This window comes from Nanorana parkeri, unplaced genomic scaffold (assembly GCF_000935625.1).
Source record: "Nanorana parkeri isolate BGI_ZX_2015 unplaced genomic scaffold, ASM93562v1 scaffold18, whole genome shotgun sequence".
NCBI classification, from domain to species: Eukaryota; Metazoa; Chordata; class Amphibia; order Anura; family Dicroglossidae; genus Nanorana; species Nanorana parkeri.
This window is the reverse complement of record NW_017306286.1, coordinates 2,872,357-2,895,493: the sequence shown is the minus strand read 5'-3', so window position 1 is coordinate 2,895,493 and position 23,137 is coordinate 2,872,357. Positions and strand designations below refer to the sequence as shown.

Below are 23,137 nucleotides of genomic sequence, written 5' to 3'. Positions count from 1 at the left end.
CTCAGCCGAGCCGAGGCATATGCGATCGGCTCGACTGAGCCGCTCGGCCGTGATCGGGAGCTGTACGGGCTATTGTGAATAGCCCATACAGCACCCCTTTGGTTCTCGTGAACCGAAGGTGTCCTGGGGCCGAAGCTAGCCGAAGGATCGGCTGAAGCTACGGCCAGATCCTTCGGCAGCTTTGTGAATAGACCCCATTGACAGATCAAATCCTCCGCATCCAACTGCTATGTCAGTATTCAGTCAGCTGCAAAGCCTAATACATTTTCCAGTATAATACCATACACTTAAACTTTTCCTCAGTATAAAAAAAAATGATGTTTTCATATGATAGTCTCTGATGTTCTTTCAATGTGAGAACCCATTTGTAATTCAGTTCATCTTGTTATTTTAGATTGCAGCTGTGATACTCTTTTCTGGTTGGCTGCTGATGAGTTTTGGAGCGTTACTTGTTTTGTCATGGACTATCATACCTGCAGGGATATGTCAAAGAAGGGTGTGTACTCCAGCTAGATACACACAGCTCACTGCAGGTACTGAACACCAACAATTGATTTACTTAAATTGTATGGAAAGCAATCGTAATTTATTATTTTATTTAGGACATGAAGAAGGTAGAGTTATAATAAACAATACTGACCAGGAATTATTTTTTGGGGGGATCAATACATCACTACCAGCCACCTAGCACTATAGTGCAACTATTCATATATAATATCACTTTGTGAATGTTTTCACATCTGAATGGTCAGATTTTACTCAGCTGAATAATGTAAACAACGGATGAAGAGGATCCCTCATAATCCTGCATAAAGGAAGGACCTACCCTGTCCTAATACAGGAGGAAGTCAGAACTAGATGGAAAACCCCTGGACACCTATAGGTCACCTAGTAGCGTTTTGCCTAATACACAATGTACACATTTATGGTTATATGTTTACATAGTTAACACAGCTAATTAAAGTAACAGACATAAGTTGAGCGTATTTGAAATGATTGCATGTTGGTGTAGAATAAAGCAAATGTACCTTAGATTCGTTTGACATGCAATGTTATCTTTGTTTACCTTTTGCAGTTGCTGGTACTGTCCTTGGTCTTATACTGTTCCCTTTGAGTCTTCGTTCTCCACTTGCAAATCAGATTTGTAACTCATCGTATGCCTACAAAAGTGGAAGCTGTTTCCTTGGCTGGGGATACATGATGGCCATTATAACAGTAATGCTTTCCTGCTTCCTTCCCATCATTGGTCGTTACAATTTAAATGAAATGAAGACTAAGATATTGAGGTCTAAGCTAACTCAGCGTATGCTCCCTTGTGAGAACCACCGACACTAACTCAGCCCTACTGATCACTATCGTTTTCCTCTAAGATAAACCAGCACTGTGGATGCCAAGTAATGGTCTCCTCCACGCACGTTTGGCCCATTGGATATGCATATTTTTGAAAAGATCTTTCAATGGTTGGATCGTCTTTAGATTGTGACCTTACATCTGATTGCCCCCTAATCTGTAGGTAGCTTCATTTGCATTACCCTTAAGACCACCCTGAGATCTGTGCTCCCCAACTTGTCTTTCAAACTGTGACCTCTCAGGTCTTCATGGTAAGAACACCCATGTCTATTTTTGTGTGATAAATATAAATGTAGCCTAATAAACTAAGCCAGTAAGGATAAACATGAATGTCTCTGCAATCATAAATAATGTAATGTACAAATATCTAATAATGCCATGTACAAAATTTGAACAATAAATAGCCCTTAAGTTAAATGTAGAAATGAGATAAATATACAAACCATGTCAAATTTGTTCTTTGTAAATGTGTGTAATAAGGTGGTACAAGGCTTTACCTCCCTCTGTTTGTTTCTACTGAACAGGTAAAACACACCACCTTTATGTGTCATATACACAGTTTAGATGGAATGCAGCCACACCTAGCTATGTTCATCTGGTTACCTGTCAGTTAAACTAAGAGGACATAGGTACAAACAGTACTGAACTCTTTTGCCTTTTGCATTTTGGACTGGGAGTTTATCATAAAGCAATAATGTACATATCTCACAATTAACCCTAAGAGCTGCTATTTTAGATGACATTCGCTGTCAGCTCATACATTTTGTTTTATAGCAGCGCCAGCCAGTGCTTTATCTTAGATTCCTCCACTTCCTGGTAGTGGGATGAACGCATGCCCCTTGCACCCAGCCTACAGTGTAATGCGTGGGCCACAACCAACAGCTGGTTGTCAAGTGACACCAGAGGGGGCATTGTTATTATTATGCGTGGACAATAAATGCTCTCAGCTAGCACCTGCTGTACTTGGTTTATGCCCTTTGAGGTACCCATAGGTTTTCTCTAAAGCAAGGACATATCATTAACTAACTAACCATATTTTGAAGCATCACATAAACTATGAGGTGTAAAAAGTGTATGATTCAGGGTTATTTAGAACACAACGCAGATACCAATGCTGTACAATGCATAGGCAAGTGAATGCACCAGATAATTTGTGTGCTAACTTTGAAGAAAACCTTCATCAATAATGGAAACAAAAATGTCCTAATCTGTAAATGCAAAAATCTATCCTTCATCAAATAGTAGTCTAGCAGCAATCCACCAATATATCCACACACACCATCACAAAGCAACAAATGTTCTATCAAAGAAAGTACTCAGACAAATAAAGACCCACCACAACTCCTTAAAGTAGAACTATGATCGGGCTTGGGAATTCAAGTATTTGAATGTTCTTAACAAACAGTATGTAGACTTTAAAATAGGCCCCAACTTGGAGCTGTGGAGCAGTTTTTCCCTCAACGTTCATAAAAAAAGTTGGGTGTCTGCCCCCCTTCTAGTGCACCTGCTTTGTGATTAGAAGGCTGGGAGGCTTCGGAAAAGAAAGTAAAAGTCCTTTCTGCTGTAAATTTGAGGATGCCTGAAACTATAGAGGTCAGTGAAAGATTTTTTGTCAGGAATATGTAAATATTTGAATGCCCATAGCCTGGCCACGCTACTTCTTTAAGAGCAAATCACAGTTGGTCATGCACTTCAACATAGATATGAAGGTTAGTAAAGTATATAATCTATAACTGTCATCAAATAAGGCCCTGCTTTGCTAACATTCATATCTTTAAGAACCATTCATGATAGCAAGTTACCCTCTTAGGGTGTTGTGGTGGTTTTCTAAAGCACTTCCTTTAGATAAAAGATTTGACACACTGAAGTTTTTTTCAAAGGCTTGGTTGCCTGAAGTGGATTTTTGTGGGGATGGAGTGTTTCTGGAACATAATATTCATATACTGGTGTTCTAATTAAATGCATATGTAGGTATTACTATAAAATCAATTTTTGGTTGACACACAATGGGGCTTCTGCTGGCAAACATCTATGCTTGTAGCCGCAATAGCCAGTAGAAACCATATAAATATAGGATCAGTGGTAATTACCTTCACCTTGGATGTATCAAATCTGAACTCTATATTCTTTATTGTACAGCACATTGGTGTTCTTTGCATTACATTATTAAAACAGGAGAATGTGGCAAGTCTTTAGGGGTGTAAAGCACTTAATAGCAATCGTAGACAGGAGATTTACTTTAAATAGCTTAAAATGGCTCACTGCTGGCTCACCAATGCTTTGCTTGCAACTAGTTTAATATGCAGAATACAAAATAATTAAAGATGACAGTTTAGGCATATCCTCAAAGTGAGCATATGTAGAGAATGTGTTGTATTACATATATAACCAACACTCATATGGATGTTTTAGTAACAACAAGGAGTTTTATTGTTTGAAAATACATATACCATATATAATATATTTTTGTTTGCCTCTCGGTACAGAGAAATTTACATAATAAAAATAAAATTTGAATAAAATCATATAAAACTGTGTACCATTGCTGAGTTCTGAGACTGACAATATAACTACAGTAAGACACAGAAAAAAGCAAACAAATAAATACAAGAATATACCATTGTTACCTAATATGTTTTGCACTTTGACTTACCATTAGGAACGGACTTTTTTTTTCATGCTCATTTTAGCAAAACATACTGGTTACAAATGATATGTTTGGTGTAAATAGTATATATACAAATGCATGAATATGACATACACTAATTCTCACACACACAGTATGTATAATTACAAGACCAAATCAGCACTTTATAAAAGGCCAGAGTCACCACATAACACCAAGAAATAACACATGGCAAAGCTAAGCTGAAATTGCGGAAAAAACTAATTTATGGCAAAGTAAAAAAGGTAGGTGATACCTTTCTATATTTTGAGGTGCAAGCTTCTGAAAACACTGAAGGGTCTATTTATTCTTTTTTCACCCAGTATTCACACATTTTCGAATGGAATTCAATGAGAAAAATGTATGAATTCTGGATGAAAGTCGTGTGAAACGAAAGGTATTGTTTTTACTTTTCTACTCCTACTCATGGCTAACACTAAAGAACACTCTACTGCTAGAAGAAGTTTATTTAATAAAATACATATACTTGTTACTTATATAACTTATGTAACTGATATAATGAACGTTTCAGGGTTTCTTTCTGATATCCTTGACATTTTATAAGAAGTTGTGCTATGAACTAGAGAGAAAGTAAAAATGAGAAGGATGGGTGGTACTTTAGCCATAGCAGGCCAAGTGATTGCTATGGGGCCCATCACCACAAAGGCTTCCTTCGTACTTGTTTCTAGAGACAGTAATAGAATTTGGCAATTAAGTATTGATAGAATTACTATGCATATTCAGTTCATAGATATCTGTCAGTTCGTTATTTAATGACAATGTTATGCATGTTATAGCTGCAGGGGAATGAGGGGTAGGAGAGCCATCAAGATGGAGGATGTCCAGGTAGGAAGACTCAATACATATAATTACTCTCTGCAGTTGTGCCGCAACTTTAACATAATGAATCTGTAATGATCAAGTTCATTTTAGATGCCATTATCATGGGTTCAGTATATTCTGCTTTTCACATTTCAAATTTTTTAAAATGTGCCCCTGCTGCATTATTTTTTTTTTTGTGCAGTGATAGAAATATGACAACAGTTTCATGACTCTCAGTGACCCTTTGATGCTGCCATTGCTGAACCTTCCTTCTGTATATGGTTGTTCCCTGTGTATCATGTCCCCTTCCTACTTTAATTTTTTGAGTACTGACCCACAAGGATAGAGATAAGGATTTATGACTTTCTCTGCCCTCCCTGGCTTGCATATGTGTTCTGTGTCAGTGTCTCATGCAGTAACAAAACAGTGAGTCAGGATAACAGACAGCCAGAATTGGGCCAATAGCTAGGCAGAAGAGGTGGTAGCCTTGGGTGATGCAAATTTGGGCACAAAATGGTCAGGATCTGCAACATATGGTGCTGATGTAGTTCACAGCTCATGGTGGGAAGCACTTTGGCCTCAGTTTTTTTGGCACTCAGTCTAAGGGCTTGTTTACACCATAAACAGTGCATTACAGAGGGGTCAGCTGCTGGATCACACTCTATCGCAACCTAGCCAGCTTCCTCCTTTTAGGGGCGGGAGGGGGTGTGATGGTGCATTGAAGTCAATGGCACCGCAGCCACACCCACTGCCTGCAGTGCGATCGGCCGCACCAGAATACGTGGCAAAACAAAGCCTGCATTCTGGTCCAGTGCGATCTGAAAAAATAGTGCTTGCAGCATTTTTTCAGATCGCACTGGACTGGAGCACAGGCACTGTTTTGCCACGCGCTCTGGTGTGGACAATCGCACTGCGGTTGGGGGGCTTTGCTGTGCTGCCATTCACTTCAATGTGCCACCACACAGGAAGCTGGCCGGGATGCAGCCGCTCTGGAACGCACTGTCTATGGTGTAAACAAGCCCTAAACACCGAAAGCATACATGTGTTGTGTGTAGCTGTAGATATATACTGTTTCTAGTGGTAGGCATAGATAGTGCTGATGCATTTCACAGTAGATGTGGTAGAACTAAGAAATGATCATTGGAAAACTCTAGAATGCTGTTTTGGTCTTGCGTAAAGCAGAACTCAACAAATGGTGGCACATTTTCATATGAGATTATGAACACTCTGTAAAGAATTGCACTTTATAAAAAAACATAATCATTACTAGTTTGAAATGTTTCACATAAATAATGCCAAAAAATATACCATATTTATTTTGTTGCATCTCTGCATGTATAGAGATATAGTGGGGGGAATTTATCAAAATTGGAGCAGACAAAATCTGGAGCAGCTGTGCATGGCAACCAATCAGCATTTCGCTTTCATTTTCAAATCTTAACTGAATAAACTGAAGAGAGATGTTGATTGATTGCCATGCACAGCTGCTCCAGATTTTTCTGCTCCAGTTTTTGATAAATTCCCCAAGTAGATTTGTTACAGCAAAATACTGTCTGTTTGCAACATCTTCTGACCAGGTGTAGTTGGTGTTGTAAAGGAAACAGTGACTTTGAAGTGGTTGCAGAAATAGGCAAAGGTGAAATAGCATATGACTTCTGCATTATGACAACCATACCACAATTAAAATGAAAGAAATCGCTTGTATTAAGTTATATCTTGTAATCTCCAATGTTAAGTGTTTTCTGTGAGTTGATGCTGGGGTTAACTAGATTACATAGCATCTCATGGTGAGTCAGGACTATGAATAAATACCTGTATGATTCATTCCACATTCTGTGCTTAGTAACACCACAATGTGCCGTTAATGAGTAACTCAACATAAAGTGAACTGGAAAAACTGTACTGTGGTATCTGAAAGTCAAAAGATTTGAAGGTGGTTGGGAGCAGTCATGGTGATATCTGTAACTATAATCCATACTAATAAGCCATTCCCCTCTTAAGGATATCATAAGACAGTAAAGGGCATGTTCATAGGAAATGGAGAAAAGAAAGTCGGAGGATAACTGGACCTGTTTCAAATATCTGACAATGTGTTTAATATATAGTTACCAGTCATCTTGAATCTTTTATTCTCCAGGAAAATAGACAGGGAGTTTAGTTACTGATTAGTTACTATGGGTAGCACCTGCTTTAAATTCTTTTTTTTCTCCTACCGGTCCTATCTTATAACCTATTGATCAGTCTGATAATGTATATAGTGACCAGTCATTTAATCTTTTATTCTCCAGGATCTGACAGGGAATCCAATTGGTTACTAGGGGCAGCAACTATGCATTAGATGATCTTTCTGTTCTCCTGTGTTTATAAACGGGGTGCCATTTTATAACCTTCTGATGTGGTATACAAATGCAGGTTTACTAAACAATATTCTGTGAAAATGTTTCAAATAGTTCCACATAAACTGTTGATAATTTTATTTAGGGTGCAGATGAACAACAGTTTTCACTCAAACTGTGTTAAGGTATCAGTTTGAATTAAAAGGATTTTCCACTGAAAATGAATATTTACTAACAGGCGGACCTGAAATAGTGGCTCCACTTCTTTATAATCTCAGCAAGTGCACCTCCCCAGGTATAATACCACTCACAGAGAACTATTCTTTCTAAAGCTGGTCATACACCTATAGATTATCTGCAGATTTTCTAGGGTCAGATTGAAAAAGTGCAACACATTCCTCCATCTGCGCTAAACTGTGTGGATGAAGGAATCTCCCACTGGGCCAAGATTCAGTATCTTGCTAGTCGGCCCCACTGGCTCTCATAATACCTGAACAATGCCTACATCCAATCAGATTGTTCAGGTGTTTTGAGAGCCAGCAGGGCTGACTAGCAAGATACTGGAGCTTGGCCCAGTGGGAGATTCCTTCATCCACACAGTTTAGCGTAGATGGAGGAATCTGTTGCACTTTTTCCATCTGGCCATAGAAAATCTGCAGATAATCTATAGGTGTATGGCCAGCTGATCAGGGGCATTTAAAGTTTCGAGTTCAATCACCTTAACGAACAGGAATCCCTAAATCTGATCAGATGAATGAATAAGTGGGTCAACAAATGGTGGCAATGACTCATAAAAAAGCACATACCGAACAAAATCATGGCAATATTTGGCTTTACTCAGAGGGATATGCCTGTGTATTATTCCTTTGCACTTGAATGATGTGATAAATTAAACATATCTCATTAATGAACTAATCATTCTACAGGGTCAAAAGCTGTAGGAACAGATGGACCACATATTCAGTAACTGATTCAAATCCACATAGTATATTTCATCTGTAAAAGGGGGGATATTTTCTGTACAATTAAACTGCATTTTACTACAGATGGGAAGCGATATTCTTGGTGGTGCTAAAGATAATTTTTAGATGGCAGTTAATTTACTCCATCTGTCATTGTGCCCTAAAAGGAAAAATGTATTGAATTATTAACCTTGATATGATGGAGCCTAATGTCACAGATGGCACAAAACATGCTGTGCTCAGTTTTCCTTATATTGAGTGATTAAAGTTTGGTGGTTTAGAGTTAAATCCTAATTCAACCTTCTATAAATACATACCAGGCACATCATAGCAAAAGGTGTGCAGCATGTGTTTTCTTTAGAAAGCAGTCACAGAGTCCTATATGCCCCCTGCTGAGTCACAGCCAGAGCTCTCTGCAATGAGACCACTGCTTCCACACAGAGAGCAAGGGTCATACACTGCAGCTTTTGGCAGGGGACATGCTCTCCTATTCAACCTGTGGCTGCTTTCTAAAGAAAAGAAACAGCAACAGAACAGCCAGGTGTGAATGTGGCCACACACGCACACGCACACACACACATAATACTGGTTCACTTTAAGCTTGTCATAGAGATAAGAGGACATCAGATAAGGTTTAAGCTTTCTAAAGATCTCCTTTCTTTTATTTATTATGGCTTTTACACTACTTAGAACTATCACTACTAACATAGGCCTTTTAGTAAATGACCATACACGGATGATAGGCATCAACTGCAAATATTGGTTATGATTTGTCTGGTCTGTGCAACCCAGGTAATAAGATACAGTAACTGCCAGAAAAATCTGTTACTGGTTGTTAGTGGGGGTTCTATGTTTCTCTTCCATGCGAGCCAAAAAAAATCATCCCTGCAGCATAATGCTAATATACACATATATAGGCTAAATTCACACAGCACACCAGGATAAGCATCCTTATTTAAGGGAAGTGACAATTATTTTCAGTTATATTCAGTGTCACTTGGCTTAAACCAGAGTGCCTTAGGCAGGTGTTAAAGCTTTGTGAATTGAGCCTATATTCTTGTATCCTATGAATACATATGCACTGCCGTGACTTAACTTTGCCCTAATACAGGGGAACAGTAGCATCCCATAGACAGCTCAATCGACTTTTAGATGAACGTGATAAACATATCTGTGATAACCTGATAGTGGAGAAGCAACAAAATAAACATTTACGCAGATAACATATGGATAAAAGGCAATACACTGAGTATATGCTTTGTGATCCATACCATTCATAGAAAGCTGGAAAAATAACATCACCCTTGTTTTCATGTGTTTTCATCTCTTCACACAAACAGACTCTTCTGAACACATATACAAGATATGTCTGCAACATTTAAGAGATATCTTTACTGATAAAATGATTCACACACACTAACTGTAACAAGGACACACAGAAATGTAAAGTTAATAAATAAATAAATACTCTTTACCCTTATTATAAGTTATTCAAAACACTGATATCTGAGGACACATATGTACTTGCAAAAACAGCAAAGATAATTAGCTATTATATGATGATAGAGTTATAGAGCCGTTTTAACACTGGATATGCTAAGCTGCTGAAGCCATATCCCCAAATATCATACTTCTTAAAAGGTATTCATAAAAAAATGAGAATTTGTTAACGCATCTACACCACTTGCCAACAACACCAAAAAAAAAAGGATACTAATTATTTAGGATAGTAATTTTTATATCAAGTTTACTCCGGTTCTTAAATCCTCAGGGATGACAAGAAAGACCATTTGGTAAATATTATGCTTTCTAAATGAGTTTTGAAGGCAAAGTAAGCAGGTTTGTAGAGAGTCACTTTTACAAGTCTCAATTTTTATCATTTCCTAAGTTAATTTGTCTCCAATGAAATGAGGTAAGCAGCTCTAAAAATGCTTTTCTCGTGAGGAGTAGATTGTGGTTATAGGCGCTGGCATGTATACATTGTGTTTATTTCTACAATAAAATAGAGCACTTGCACTCACTATTTTAATAATAAAATTTTGCACGCTCTTGCATGTAAAATGCGGAAGAGTGAGAGCCATGCCACTCGGGGTCTTTCTTACTGAGAGTTAATGGCTGCCATCCTGACAGACAAGAGCATGCTCATTGTTTCCCTTTGTCTTCCACACCGAGTTAATACAGGGAATATCAGTTCAATGTGGACATTTTATTGAGGTGATTCTCAGTTGAAAAATAACTGTCAGGAAAGCTCTCATCTGACATGGCCTTCAAGCAGTGTATTTGGCTTGAAATGTATAATGTGAGTAGCAGCATTACACTATGAAACAGACTTCATAAATACAAGCTTTGAGTGAATGTTATGTTCCATTGGTCCCAAGCCATGACTATCAATTCTGTAGACAGAGGCAGCAAGACTTGCTAAGTGATTCATAATTTATATGAACACATATACTGGACAGGTAACAATGGCTCTACTGCAGGGAGTCAGAAGAAAGGGGTTTTCTCCACCAAACAAAATCTATTTTTATTAGGAGCATTACTGTTTAATACCTGGAATGAGTCTCAAATGCAATGCTGGGTAAACAAAGGCCATAGTGCCAGCCAGTGTTCTGAAGATATGGTTACCCCAAAAGATTTGCTCTCAGTAACCATTGTGATTTATAGCAGAGGTTCTTAACATTTCTAAGACTCTAACCTGGAAACCTCAGCTACAGAGATCTTAAACCAAAGAAATGGTGGCTAATTCAAGCTGCTAGTACTGACCCAACAGTGAAAAAATAGTTTTTGTGGACTGACTATTGAAAATGACTGCAGAACATTACAATGTAAGCTTTTGATGGAAAGCCAATTTAAAATATTCTTGCTTTTGTTATAGCAGGCTTCATCTGACATAAACAGGAAAAGGAGGGAAAAGGTCAAGTTTACTCGGTTCCTTGCAAAAGTGAACAATGCTACACTCTTGTATTGTGACATAACTACTCCCTTCTCACTGCCCTGCACGTAAGAACAAAAAATACTGGAAAAGGTTATTTCACAGCTGAGATCTGCAGAGTGTTGGTGTATAAGTTTTCAGCTCTGCATGAATCAATAAGCATATTACAACTAACTTCTCTACTTTCAGTGTGACAATCACAGTCATCCTTATACTGTATTCATCTATATCACAATAAATAAATGTAAAACAAACATTTAAACAAAATAGATATTTTCAATATATATTTTCCACATTTAAACCTTTGATTGTGCCTATAAAGCTTCCCTGCAGTGATAAAGCTGTGTAGCCAGCTAGGAATATTAAGAAGACAAATATCTGAATATGTACGTTGGCCCCCCAAAAGAACAACATGAGGTACCCTTGTGGGCATTAAGGTACAGAAATTAGCAGCTGGTCATTACAAAGAAATAATATGGCAGAGTGCTCTATTTGTGCTAATGTTTTCTAACTATGGCCATTGTCAATCCCTCCTTATGTTCTCTGTGCTGTGCATCACCAGTAACCTGTAGGAAGGACTTTTGCAGACAGAATCTGAAATCAGCAAGAGGAGCAATTGTGTGTTGAGGTCTTTGGTCTAACAATAAACTCACAAGGTCAAATGGAAAACAAAAGTTAAACAAAGAAAAATATGGGAAATTCATTCTTGTAGTTTCCTCTGCTACTAAAACTGGCTTCAGTTTCTGGCACTTACTTAAGTAAATAAACTGGCTGATTAGATATTTTACAACCCTTTAGCTTTTGTTGAGACCTGATTGCATTGCTGAGAAAATATTTCCAGGGCTCCGTGGGGTTGGAAGTTTTCTGGTGTGGTTGATGTGGCTGTGCTTCTTCCTATGGTGTCCATTTACTTGTTCTCGATCAGGGTCTGTACCTTGTACACCAGATCCCGGGCAAGCTTCAGGATTTGTTTTATGTTGTGCCTCTCTGCCATTTCTAAAGTGTAGAAAAAGAGAAGACATGCAGTACTAATATGACACATTAGAAAAACAAAAAAACAAACAAATCCAAAGCAAGGAATTAAGATTCATATTACCAGTAAACAAAGTAGAGTTCAATGAACCTCACTTCCCTTACTAATTACATTTCAAGGGATTTAGGCAGTGACGTTAACAACTGATAAAACATGTAGTGTCATATAGTTCTGGAGATCTTAAAAATAATATTAGAAAAATCCTTCAATAAGTGTTCATAATATAAACAATATCCTTAACAATAAAGCACAACCTAACCTTCCCCTACCGAAATACTTAACCTGTCTTCTAAAATAATCCCTTACCTTTAAATCCCACATCCACGATCGGCACAGGGACGCGGGGAGAAGAAGTAAGGAGGAGCAGGTGTGAGGGGATGACAGCCACCGACAGACAGGCCCGATCTCAGAAACAAGTTGCTGGAAGACTGCTCAGGTAAGCCTGCACTTTCCCACACATGGTGCTCTATAATGTATTGCTGGGATGGTGGGATTTTTAGTCCTCTATAGCTGACGGTATATTGCGCTGTACTGTATATTATACCATCAGCTATAGAGGACTACAAATCCTAGCAATACATTATACACTGCATGTATAATGTATTGCTGGGGTATGTTGTACTCCTCTATAGCAGGTGGTATTCTGCATTGCGCTGTATAGGGGACTACAAACCCCAGCAATAATACATTATACAGCGCAATGCGGAATTCCATCAGCTATAACATACTATTGCTGGGACTTGTAGTCCTCTATAGCTCATGGTATTCTGCATTGTGCTGTATAATTTATTATTGCGGGGATTTGTAGTCCCCAATACAGAAAAATGCAGAATACCACCAGCTATAGAGGACCACAAATCCCAGCAATAATACATTACAGCTGGTGGAATTCCGCATTGCGCTGTATAATGCATTGCTGGGTTTTGTAGTCCTCCATAGCTGGTGGTATTCTGCATTGTGCTGTATAATTTTACACTTTCCATTTCATTATATTGCACACCACACTTTTTTTTTCTTATTTCCACCGCTTCAAGCTTGCTCCTGTGATGGACTACAATCTCAATACAAACTAGTAGTCCATCACTGGAGCCTTTTGTTTTGGAGCAGAGAGCCCGCACTGACCACCTGGCGGTCCGCATTGGCCACCTGAGAGCCTAATTAGGGAACCACCTCTGCTGCACGCACCCGTGAAACTCTCTGGACCCCTGGTGAGAGCCCGCACAACCCACCTGAGACCCTTTAGAAATCAGGCGGAGAACCCAGAGCAACAGAGTATGTCGCTTCATATTATTCTGCATTGCGCTGTGTAATGTATTGCTGGGATTTGTAGTCCTCTATAGCTGATGCTGTTCTGCATTGCTGTATAATGGTATTGCTGGGAATTGTAGTTCTCTATAGCTGTTGGTAGTCATTATTGCTGGGATTTATAGTCCGCTATAGCTGATGGTATTCTGCATTGTTGTGTAATGTATTGCTTGGAATTGTAGTTCTCTATAGCCAATGCCATTCTGCAATGCTGCACAATGTATTTCTGAGTTAGTGGCAGAACTACCAGGGTCTCAGCAGTCATGCACGCGCACAGCCCTGACGAGGCATCCCTACACTACCAGTGTGCTTTACATTTCCTAAACCGATAAATACATTCACACTACTGTTACAAGGATGGCAAAAGTGGCAGACGGGCGGGGAGAATGCGGGGAAGAGGCAGAGCGGGAGGGGGGCCAAGTTGCCGCACCATGGGCCTCTGGGTTGTACTTGCCCCCTGGGCTAAAAGTTGCCAGTCAGCCCCTGGTTCAAAGAATGGTCTTTGAAGAGCCAATAAACATGATTTAGATTTCACTGAATCACATGAGGTTGAACATGAGCCACATGAGGGAAACTCTGTACAAAAGCTCTGACCAAAGAAGGGGAGGCTAGCAATCTTTGTAATAAGATCCCAAGGGCCGAGATTTGACCCTGGATGGTATTCAGGGCTAAATGCTGATCTAGACCAGATTGTAAAAAAGTCAGCATTCGTCCCATGTAATATTTTGTGAAAGTTTTTTTCCTCGCACCAAGCAAGGAAAACTGTTAATGTGCAATGGTAGACCTTACTGGAGGTTGATTTCCGGGCTTTTAAAAGTGTGGGAATTACAGGGGTTGATTTTGCATAAAGGCAAAAAGACTGTTCACTTTGCAAGGGAATTTGCACATTACAAGGAAGGTTTCCCTTAGCTTGGAGAATGTGGTGGTACTTTGCAAAGTTACCTAATTATATGCAAGGAAAATTTTAAAAAACAGTATTTTTGCTTACACATGAATGGCTGATGTAAGTCAGCAAAGCATCACCTCATTCACTAAACTCGGGGGAAACTTCCCCTGCAAAGTGAACAGCCTGTATGCCTTTAGTAAATCAACCCCGCAGAGTAAGACAGATCCCTGGGCTTCAGAGAGCCTGGGCTTCAGAGAGCCTGGTGTAAACCTGGTGTATGACCATAGGTATGCGATAGAGAGTAGGAGATTATCCACACAATAGGGAGACATATAGGTCTGAAACACAATTACGACAGTTCTTGCAATTCATTTGTAACCCTGGACAGGATACATGAAGACCCTAAAGGGGCGAATATTTGATAAAATTATATTACAGCATAAAGCAGTTTGGATTTATCTAATGCAGGCTACTTCTCCCTTAGGGAATAATCAGACACTGAGTTATAAGCCCTTTCTGTAAGTGTCACTTAACAGTATAACCACAAGGCTGAGACATTATTGGAGAAAATAATTGTTATTGACTCATGTATAATAAGCTTAGGTTTTTTTACCTCTAGAAATAAAGACTAATAAATAAAAGACACCGGATGATGTAAATAAAGACTAAGATAAAGTAATCCAATAAGAACTGAAAAAATAGTACATGAAGGTATAAACATTAATAGTAATACAAAGGTGTATCAACACACACAGAAGAAGAAGAGTAAATAAGGAAAGGGGAAAGGGCTCTTGCATTCTGATCCCCCTTCATGATCTGATTGGGCCTTTCCTCCACTACTGCTGCTTACGGCTGTGGGTTGGCTATGAGGCAAGTCATGATGCAAACACATTAAGAAAACATAGGATGTGGCTACCCGTACACCCTGTTTCATTGCAATAGTTTGATTTACAAGTAGAAAAGGGGCTTGCTTGCCACCAAAGATCTGAGAGGATCAGTAACCATACATTGAAGTTGGATTCTGTTCAGTGGATAACATAAGAAATATAACAACACTGCCAGTGGGAGTGGGTATACATAAAGCTTTTAGGACCGTAAATAGCTGAGAACTTATGAGATATTTTATTTGTTGTTTCAGCATTTGCTCACTTGTTGTAGGGGAAATAAAGACGGTTTACTTTGGCCCATTTGGAGAAAGGTCATTTCTGTATGCATATACATATATGCATATTGTAACCCGGTAATATACTGAATATGAATGATATGAATAATGTACTGCTATAGAATTTACTGGTCTCTGAGGTTAACTATCTATAGACCACAATTACGGACCCTCAAAGAGTTCCTGATGAAGCAGGCTTTAGTCCCTGTGAAACACATAGAGAGAATTATCCTCATCTCATTAATACACAAATAACCATTAAGAAAGAACAAAAATAACAAACAAATATTGTATATAGGAAAAAGGTTTGAGTGGTCAGTGACACATTTTGAGGATAGACTTAGGTGGCTGATTAATATAAATGTCATCTCTGATATGCTTTATGTGTTGATATAAATGTGTAATGTACACAATGTATATGATGACAGATGTATAGTTTTACTCAACTTTACTGAAACATTGGGATAATAAACTTTTGACAAAAGTGTATGTATTTGTACCGAAAAAGTCCAACAAAATTATTTTATTAATATATTTCTGCTTAAACATGAACATCTTAATAGCAAACACCAGCTTGGTGTACTCACAACCAGCAGCTTAAACAGAGGGGCTTTAATGGCTGGAGGAGGCCATGTCACTGTAGATGGCAGTAAGGACCAGCAGCAGAATGGACCATGTGTCTCTTGCAGAGAGGAGGAATGGCAGAATTTAAACTATTTCATGTTGAAGAAAAAAGGGAACAGAGCAGGGAGTGCATGCGCACCACTCTCTAGCTGATGATGCAGCAATCATTTCTTAGTGCATCAACCCTTTCAGGGGAGACCAACAGAATAGGGTCATAATGGCAACTAAAAAGATACCAGTGTAGTTGCTCCCAATGTTCTGCTACATGTGGCATACTAATAAGAGCCGAGAGAGACTGTGCACACCAAAGGCAGTGCCATGGCTCAGTACCTGGAAAGCGCTCTGCTGCTAACACAATAACAAAATGACTGGATAGCACTACTGGCAGAGCCCACTGTTCACTCCAGGATAGCCTCACAATCTCTGGTCCAGCGGGGTTTTGGTACGACCCTTCAAAGTGCAACTACAGTGACTAACTGACCTGGATAGCTGCATAGTGAGCTATGCTCAGCAGCACGTAGATGAGATTCTGATAGAAGAAATATTTTTTTGAGGAAGGCAAAAAAGCTAGCAAAGGACAGAAAAAAGGGGAAAACAGTTCTTGAAAGAGAAAAGTCGTCCATCCTCCTAATACAGTAGCAAAAAAACGGAGGCATGGCGGGGGTGGGAGGGGTTTTACCTGGCTTGCCAATGGCTTTTTTGTTTGCGAGTGTCGAATTCTATCTGAATATGTCAATATAACCCAATCATACCCTAGTGACCAATAAAGAAAGTATTTTTATTGCATGCTGTGTTGCGGTTAGTGAAACCACTGTTTCTGGGACAGCAGCAGTAAAAGCCCAAAAGGGGATCTAATACTTTCTCACTCTATTCAAAACTAGAACAGAAAGTTTTGCTGGACATACACTATAATATGTTATATTGCAGTTTACCAGTCCTTGAATATGGTGGCTGCTGTAGTTTTCTTTTCTACAGGCTTTTTTCCCTTTATTTTCACCTAGGTGATTCTGCCTCTAACACACTTTCTGTCCTAGTGTGACAATGCTCACTCACTATGGAGGAACAGCATTATAACCCTAGGACAGGAAGAACCTTGGGGATACAGAACACCTCTCCCCTTCTCCATAACATAGGGAGTCCAATGCCACTAGATGGTGGTGAAATCTGTTTTGGCAGACTGTTCTCCCCGCTTTGGCTGTGGCTGAGCCGGTCAGCTGCCTTCGGCTGCTGTACGGGCTATTGTGAATAGCCCGTACAGCAGCCCTTCGGTTCAAGTGAACCGAAGGGCTCCAGCGGCCAAAGTGAGTCAAAGGATCAGCCGAAGCTGCGGCTAGATCCTTTGGCGCATTAGTGAATAACCCTCTAAATCTCTCATTGTTCATTTAGCCCTAGCATAATGGGCTGTATTTCCCAGCTCTTTTCACAAACGTGTGATATGCTACTATAAAAGCATATATTTAATTTGACAAAAAGCTGGAGCAGCTAGCCATAGCAAACTTTAAGATTCCTTGTTTTACTTTATTTAGGAATAAATCTGGTTGTTATGGGCAGTCACTCCACTTTTCTTTGTTTCACTTACTTAGAAGAGCTTCAATGAATTTAGATGGCATCACGTCTGAGGCTAAATGCCTTTTGTTTGCTTATGCCAAAATGGTCAAGAATTAAGATGCCAGTAATTAACATCACTTATTCCCCTTAAAATGATTTGTATGGGGGCATTTGGGAAAAGAAAGCTACACTGTACATTGAATAGTTTGTGAGAACTGGCTTACCATTAAAGAACTTTATTATATCCGTAAAGTCCATGTTGTTTTCCAGAATAATATCACGATACACTTCTACCAAAGCCAAAGCAATGAAGAGCACAAAATGAGAAGAGGACACCTGCTTGGCGGCCCAGATGGTTTCCCATACAGAGAACACGTCATCATAAACCAGTTCTGTTAAATGAAAAGTTATAAGTCTCATCAAACACTGGCAATCACAGTCAATATGCAAATTGATGAATGAAACATTGCTCCATTCTTCCTGCCCTCAGTACTTTATGGTTTACCCAGCCATACAGGGCTCATCATATATATATAGGCATACCGTATAATAAGAAATATATATCACTTGGTATTATAAAATAAATCTCTGCTAGAGTTGACAAGGAAGAACAACTAGTAAATTATATGTTTGTTTCCAATTCCATTGTCTGCAGTCTATTGTATTGCTAGAAGCAACAATTCTCTTTTTCTTCTATTTAATGATCTGAGAAGAAAATAAAGTCATACAAATTCCCTCTATAACAGCAATTCATTCAGATTGATTTTTACCTGAATGAAATGCCAAAAGCAAGTCCTTCTTCACACCAGTGAGCATTTGTAAAAACCCACATAGCATATTTACACAAACTGGCCCACAAAATCAACAGTTGCCTATCCAAAAGAGGTCTTACTTCTTCTGAAAACTGTCTGGTTTCTTTGGATAACTGCATGACTGTACCCTTGCACTGCCCCCACCCTCCTTCCCACTGCAAGGGTTACATGTTCATTGAGTCTTGGGATAGGAGAATAGGCTGCAATACTTACCTTACTTCTTACACCGGCAGGCTTCCACCACACTGTGCACTCTGAGGACACGATGTACAATGAGGGACTAGCAGTCCTCCATTCTACATGAGGAACCTCAGGGAGAAGTGGAAAGTGCTGGCTGCTGGGGAAGGAGGGAATAAGGTATTACAGCTTATTCTTCCACCCCTAGACTTAACAAGCATTTAATTCTTGCAGCGTGTATGGGGGGAAGTCCCACAGCAAGGTTAGTGTTTTTTTTATTAGTTCAGCTTTAAAGAAGAACTAAGAACTTTTTATTAACTCTTGAAGTGGAACTACCCCCACACTGCAAGGGTTAAGTGCTCGTTTGTGTCTAGGAACTAAAATAACAGAGATATACTCACCCGAAGCTCTGAGCCAGCCAGCTGTCACATGGCTCTCTACAGCCGTCTCCTCCTCCACAGCAGCATCTGGAGGAATCTTCCTCAGCATCCTCACATCTATGCACAGTGCATAGCCATTTATGATTTACGGGACCTTAGACCACTGCAGAGGAGGGGGAGAGACACTGGAAGGATCGGGATAAGAACAAGCCGGCCGTGAGCTTTGGGTAAGTATAACTTTTGTTTTTTTAACATAGACAAAAACGAGCAGTAAACTTTGCAGTGCATGGGTAGACACACTTCAAGGGTTAATAAAAAAAGAAACCTGGACTTCTTCTTTAACATTACAAGAGCAATTATACTCTTATTTGAATTTACATGTAAGAAATAAATGTAAATCACAATTTAGATTTAATGTAACAATTGCTTAATAATACTTTTCTTAGAAGCCTGTTTGAAACTCAGAAATGTAAGTTAAAGGGGTGCTGTGAAGTGTGCAAGGCCAAATATACAGTTTTCTTAGACCAAGCGCCTTGTGCTACCCCCCGAGCCCCCACCACTACCACAATGTAAGCTAAATTGCCCCCTATGCTGCCATTAGTGTATTTTTAGGTTTACAGACCCAAAGTGGATGGACTGAGGGAAAACTATTCCACCAACAAAAATGGGAAAACTGCAGTGGGATAGAAGATGGAAGAATTAAGAGCCAGCTGTTTTGCAGTGGCAGGCAGGCATAGTGGCAGTCTATAACCTCACTCAGGGATGTGTGACAGTGTGACGATATCCCATAAACATTCATTTATTGGTAATACTTCACCTCGTTTGAAGTCCAGAAGGAACCAGCGGTAACAGAAGTAGAAGTGTGTGTAATCACCATTTTGGTGCATGAGCTCAAAAAGCTCAGAATCCAGAATCTAGAGAGGAGACATGTAAGAAAGAGAAGATAGTGGTACATAAAATCTATCATTTGCACAATAATGTTATCGCACCGCCACAGTGCTAAAGGTGCACCCATATCCCTAAGAGCAGGTTTCTATTAATGGGTTTTACAATAAATGTTTATGTTGGGTTTGTTTTTTAGGTATAGATAGAGAGGTAGAAATTTTCTATATTTCTCTTATCGGAGACCATTATAAGGGGATTATGCCAACAGGAACACAAAGACCGCTAAAAACTTGACAGTGGTTCTAACACTCACAACCTCTGTTGTGTTTATATTGTTATATGTGCCCCAACTGTGTCAATTACATTATAAGGGCCTGTGTCGATGGACTCAGTTTTTAATACTTTTATTAAGATCATTCAGAATTCACTGACAAGTGCATGTGCCCTGTAGCTGATCTCCCTCTGGCTAGCATTTTACCTGCTTTAAGAAGGTTTTGCAAAACCTGGCTGATGCAAACAAATGTCAGTCAACACAGGCCCTAAACTAATAGCAATGCATCTTAAAGGTGGCAGTGTTTATCTGAAGGTTAAAAGGCTTCTACATTATTTTGTATTTCGATTTTGTCCATTAGGCTTTCGTAGCTGACTAAGGCTGCAACCAACTAATCGATAAATCGATAATAAGAATAGTTGTCAACTATTCTCATTATCAATTAGTTGGTTGGATCCCCTAGCTCTCTCCTCCACGCTGGGAGGAGGGCACAGCAAGCAGTGGCTGGGTGCAATAGCCAGCCTGCTATTGGCTATTGCAATTTGAAATGGCCAATATCATGCTGGCTATTGCACCAGCCCACTACCTGCTGTGTTTACATTCAGCTGCTGTCTGCAGAAACCTTGCCACTGGCAGCTGTCATTCCCTGGCTGAAGCTATTCAAGCGCCATGTGCTTACAATACAATTATTTCATTTTGTTTTTATAAAAGGTGGGATCAAAAATAATTTATTTCAATGGCAGATCAAATGCGTCTCCCACCCGCAGTGTGATCACTCCCACTGGAACACACGGTACCGCAATGCCGTGTGTTCCAGTGCAGTGCGATTGCAAAAAAATGTGCATGCAGTTTTATTCTGAAGTAAACTTTATGTTTGTAACACTGCATTTGTGTATTTTATTTTAAATTAAGGATGGTATTTATTCATTTATTTTTTCCGATTAATAAAACGGCGAACTAATCGATTATGAAAATAATCATTAGTTGCAGCCCTATAGCTGACTAGTGAACACATGATCAGGAACCACTCTCATTAGTTTCTAATCATCAGTAAGGACCCAAAATGTCAGTGACAGGCGGAATTGAGAGCCAGCAGCCGTGCAAAGAGGGTTGCTTATAAACTTATACTCATTCTGGGGTATCATGCTACATGAGGTTTACATGGAAATTACATATGGAAAGGTGTTTACACACATTCCATGGATATCTCTTATCGATAAAACTGAAATGCCAGTCTAAGAACCTGGAAAGAATGAATGTCTTATAATATGTTGGAGATGCTCAATCTGCCCACTGGTTGGAGCCTAGTTAGCATTTGGATGGTTATGGACATAGTTTCTTTCCATTTTAAATGAAGGCAGTCAGAATATTTTTTAAATGGACTTAGTAAAGGAATTAGGAGAATTTGCATAAAGTATAAAGGTGTGGACAGTATGTTCATCTCGATTACAATAGTGTGGCTTAACCAGGTGAAATACAACAGATCCCATTTACCTTGGGCTATCATGTCTATTACAGGTTTAAAATTAAAATGGTACAGATCTGCAGCATTAGCAGACAAAATGGTTCCAAAATATTTTTCATTATTATTGGCATAATATTAATAAACATACTACAATAATTTGGGTACGTATACTGTGCATAAGGGGCTTGTTCACATTGTGTCCACTGAGCTCCGATTTTTCTGCACCCCACCACATATGTATGGTGATAACACGGCATATAGGAAACAATTGTTTTCCTGCAGCCTGTTCATACCATACATGTGCGGTGGTGTGCAGAAAAAAAACGCAGCTCAGTAGACAAGGAGTAAACCATCACTATAGGAAATTAAGTTTGGCTATTTTATACTAGTTAAAACAAAAACATATTTGAAAACTGCAACTCCGGTATACAGAAATGTAGGGTATATACTGTCTATTGCAAATGTGCAGGATAAAAGTAGTGTAAGAACATCCGTTTAAAAATTCTGCCTTTGTTTCTGTCTGTCAAAATCTACATTTTTTTTTGGTCTTTGAATGTTTAACACAACATACTAAACTTACCTGGATTAAAGATCTCATATTGGCAAAGTGTGTATCCATGGCACCACCATGAGGAAAATTCTGGTTCATCCTTTTCATGAGCTCAGTGAAACAGCTGAAGGCCAAGGCCTCTGTGAAACAGTGAATCATGACAGGTATAGTGAACAGTAACAGTTACAGTGTGTCAGCATTTCTCAATCTGCGCATTACATACATAATATCCTGCACAAGAACTTGCCACTGGCAACACACATTACAACCTGATTGTGTGTTTTCCTTTAGATTTACCAACTACTATGTAAAGTGAGAGCCTACCTGGTTATAAATTGAAGAGATAGGAAGTGAGCGAACACATACCGTCGCTCGCTCACTTCTTGATCATCTCCATGCAGGGAGCCGTGACTGTCAGTGACTGTCCCCCTTCCCGCTCCGATCCTCCAGCGCTGACTGGAGGAACGGATGGCGGAGGGGCGGGTACAGCTGGCTCTGCCTCTAGATAGGCAGAGCCCGCTGTCACTCACTCAGCTGGGTGGATCTCGACAGTAATGTCAGGATCCGTCCCGGCTGCGGTGGTCTCAGTATACCGGGAGCTGTAAAAACACTAAAAAAACAAACAAACCTTTTGAAGCAGGTTTAAACTTACCTGTGTCTTCACCGCGTATTCCCGTCCGAACATCTGAAGAGTCTGGGGCAGGCCGCAAAGGATCTTGGAGCGGGCACATGCGCAGTTCAGATGTTCGGCTGGGAGACGAGGAGAGACACAAGGTAAGAATATGGAGCAGCGTGCACCCGCACAGACACCGTGGGACATGAGAGAAGAGGAGGACAGAGGAGTTAGTGCTGGATAGGAGACCCGCACCAGCGCTGGAGGGACAGCCGAAAAGGACAGTAAAGAAGAAGATGAGCGGATTAAGAGGCATCATTCAAGGTATGTCCTTACACTAACATTGGTGGGGGTGGGGG

General features: G+C 39.6%; 2 protein-coding genes across 2 annotated transcripts in view; one reads left to right on the top strand and one right to left on the bottom strand.

Moving 5' to 3' along the window:
- Positions 1–1,335, top strand: part of TMEM211 (transmembrane protein 211) — a 27,315-nt gene extending 25,980 nt beyond the window's left edge. Inside the window, exons 3-4 of the mRNA XM_018560472.1 lie at positions 395–533; positions 1,076–1,335. Coding sequence (XP_018415974.1) covers positions 395–533; positions 1,076–1,335 — 399 coding nt within the window. The remainder of the gene's footprint in view (positions 1–394; positions 534–1,075) is intronic.
- Positions 1,336–11,686: 10,351 nt separating this feature from the next.
- Positions 11,687–23,137, bottom strand: part of SGSM1 (small G protein signaling modulator 1) — a 136,814-nt gene continuing 125,363 nt past the window's right edge. The window contains exons 22-25 of the mRNA XM_018560993.1: positions 22,196–22,305; positions 19,812–19,908; positions 17,850–18,017; positions 11,687–12,063 (exon numbers count right to left, since the gene is read on the bottom strand). Of these exons, the coding sequence (XP_018416495.1) occupies positions 11,975–12,063; positions 17,850–18,017; positions 19,812–19,908; positions 22,196–22,305 (464 nt within the window). The 3' untranslated portion in view covers positions 11,687–11,974. The remainder of the gene's footprint in view (positions 12,064–17,849; positions 18,018–19,811; positions 19,909–22,195; positions 22,306–23,137) is intronic.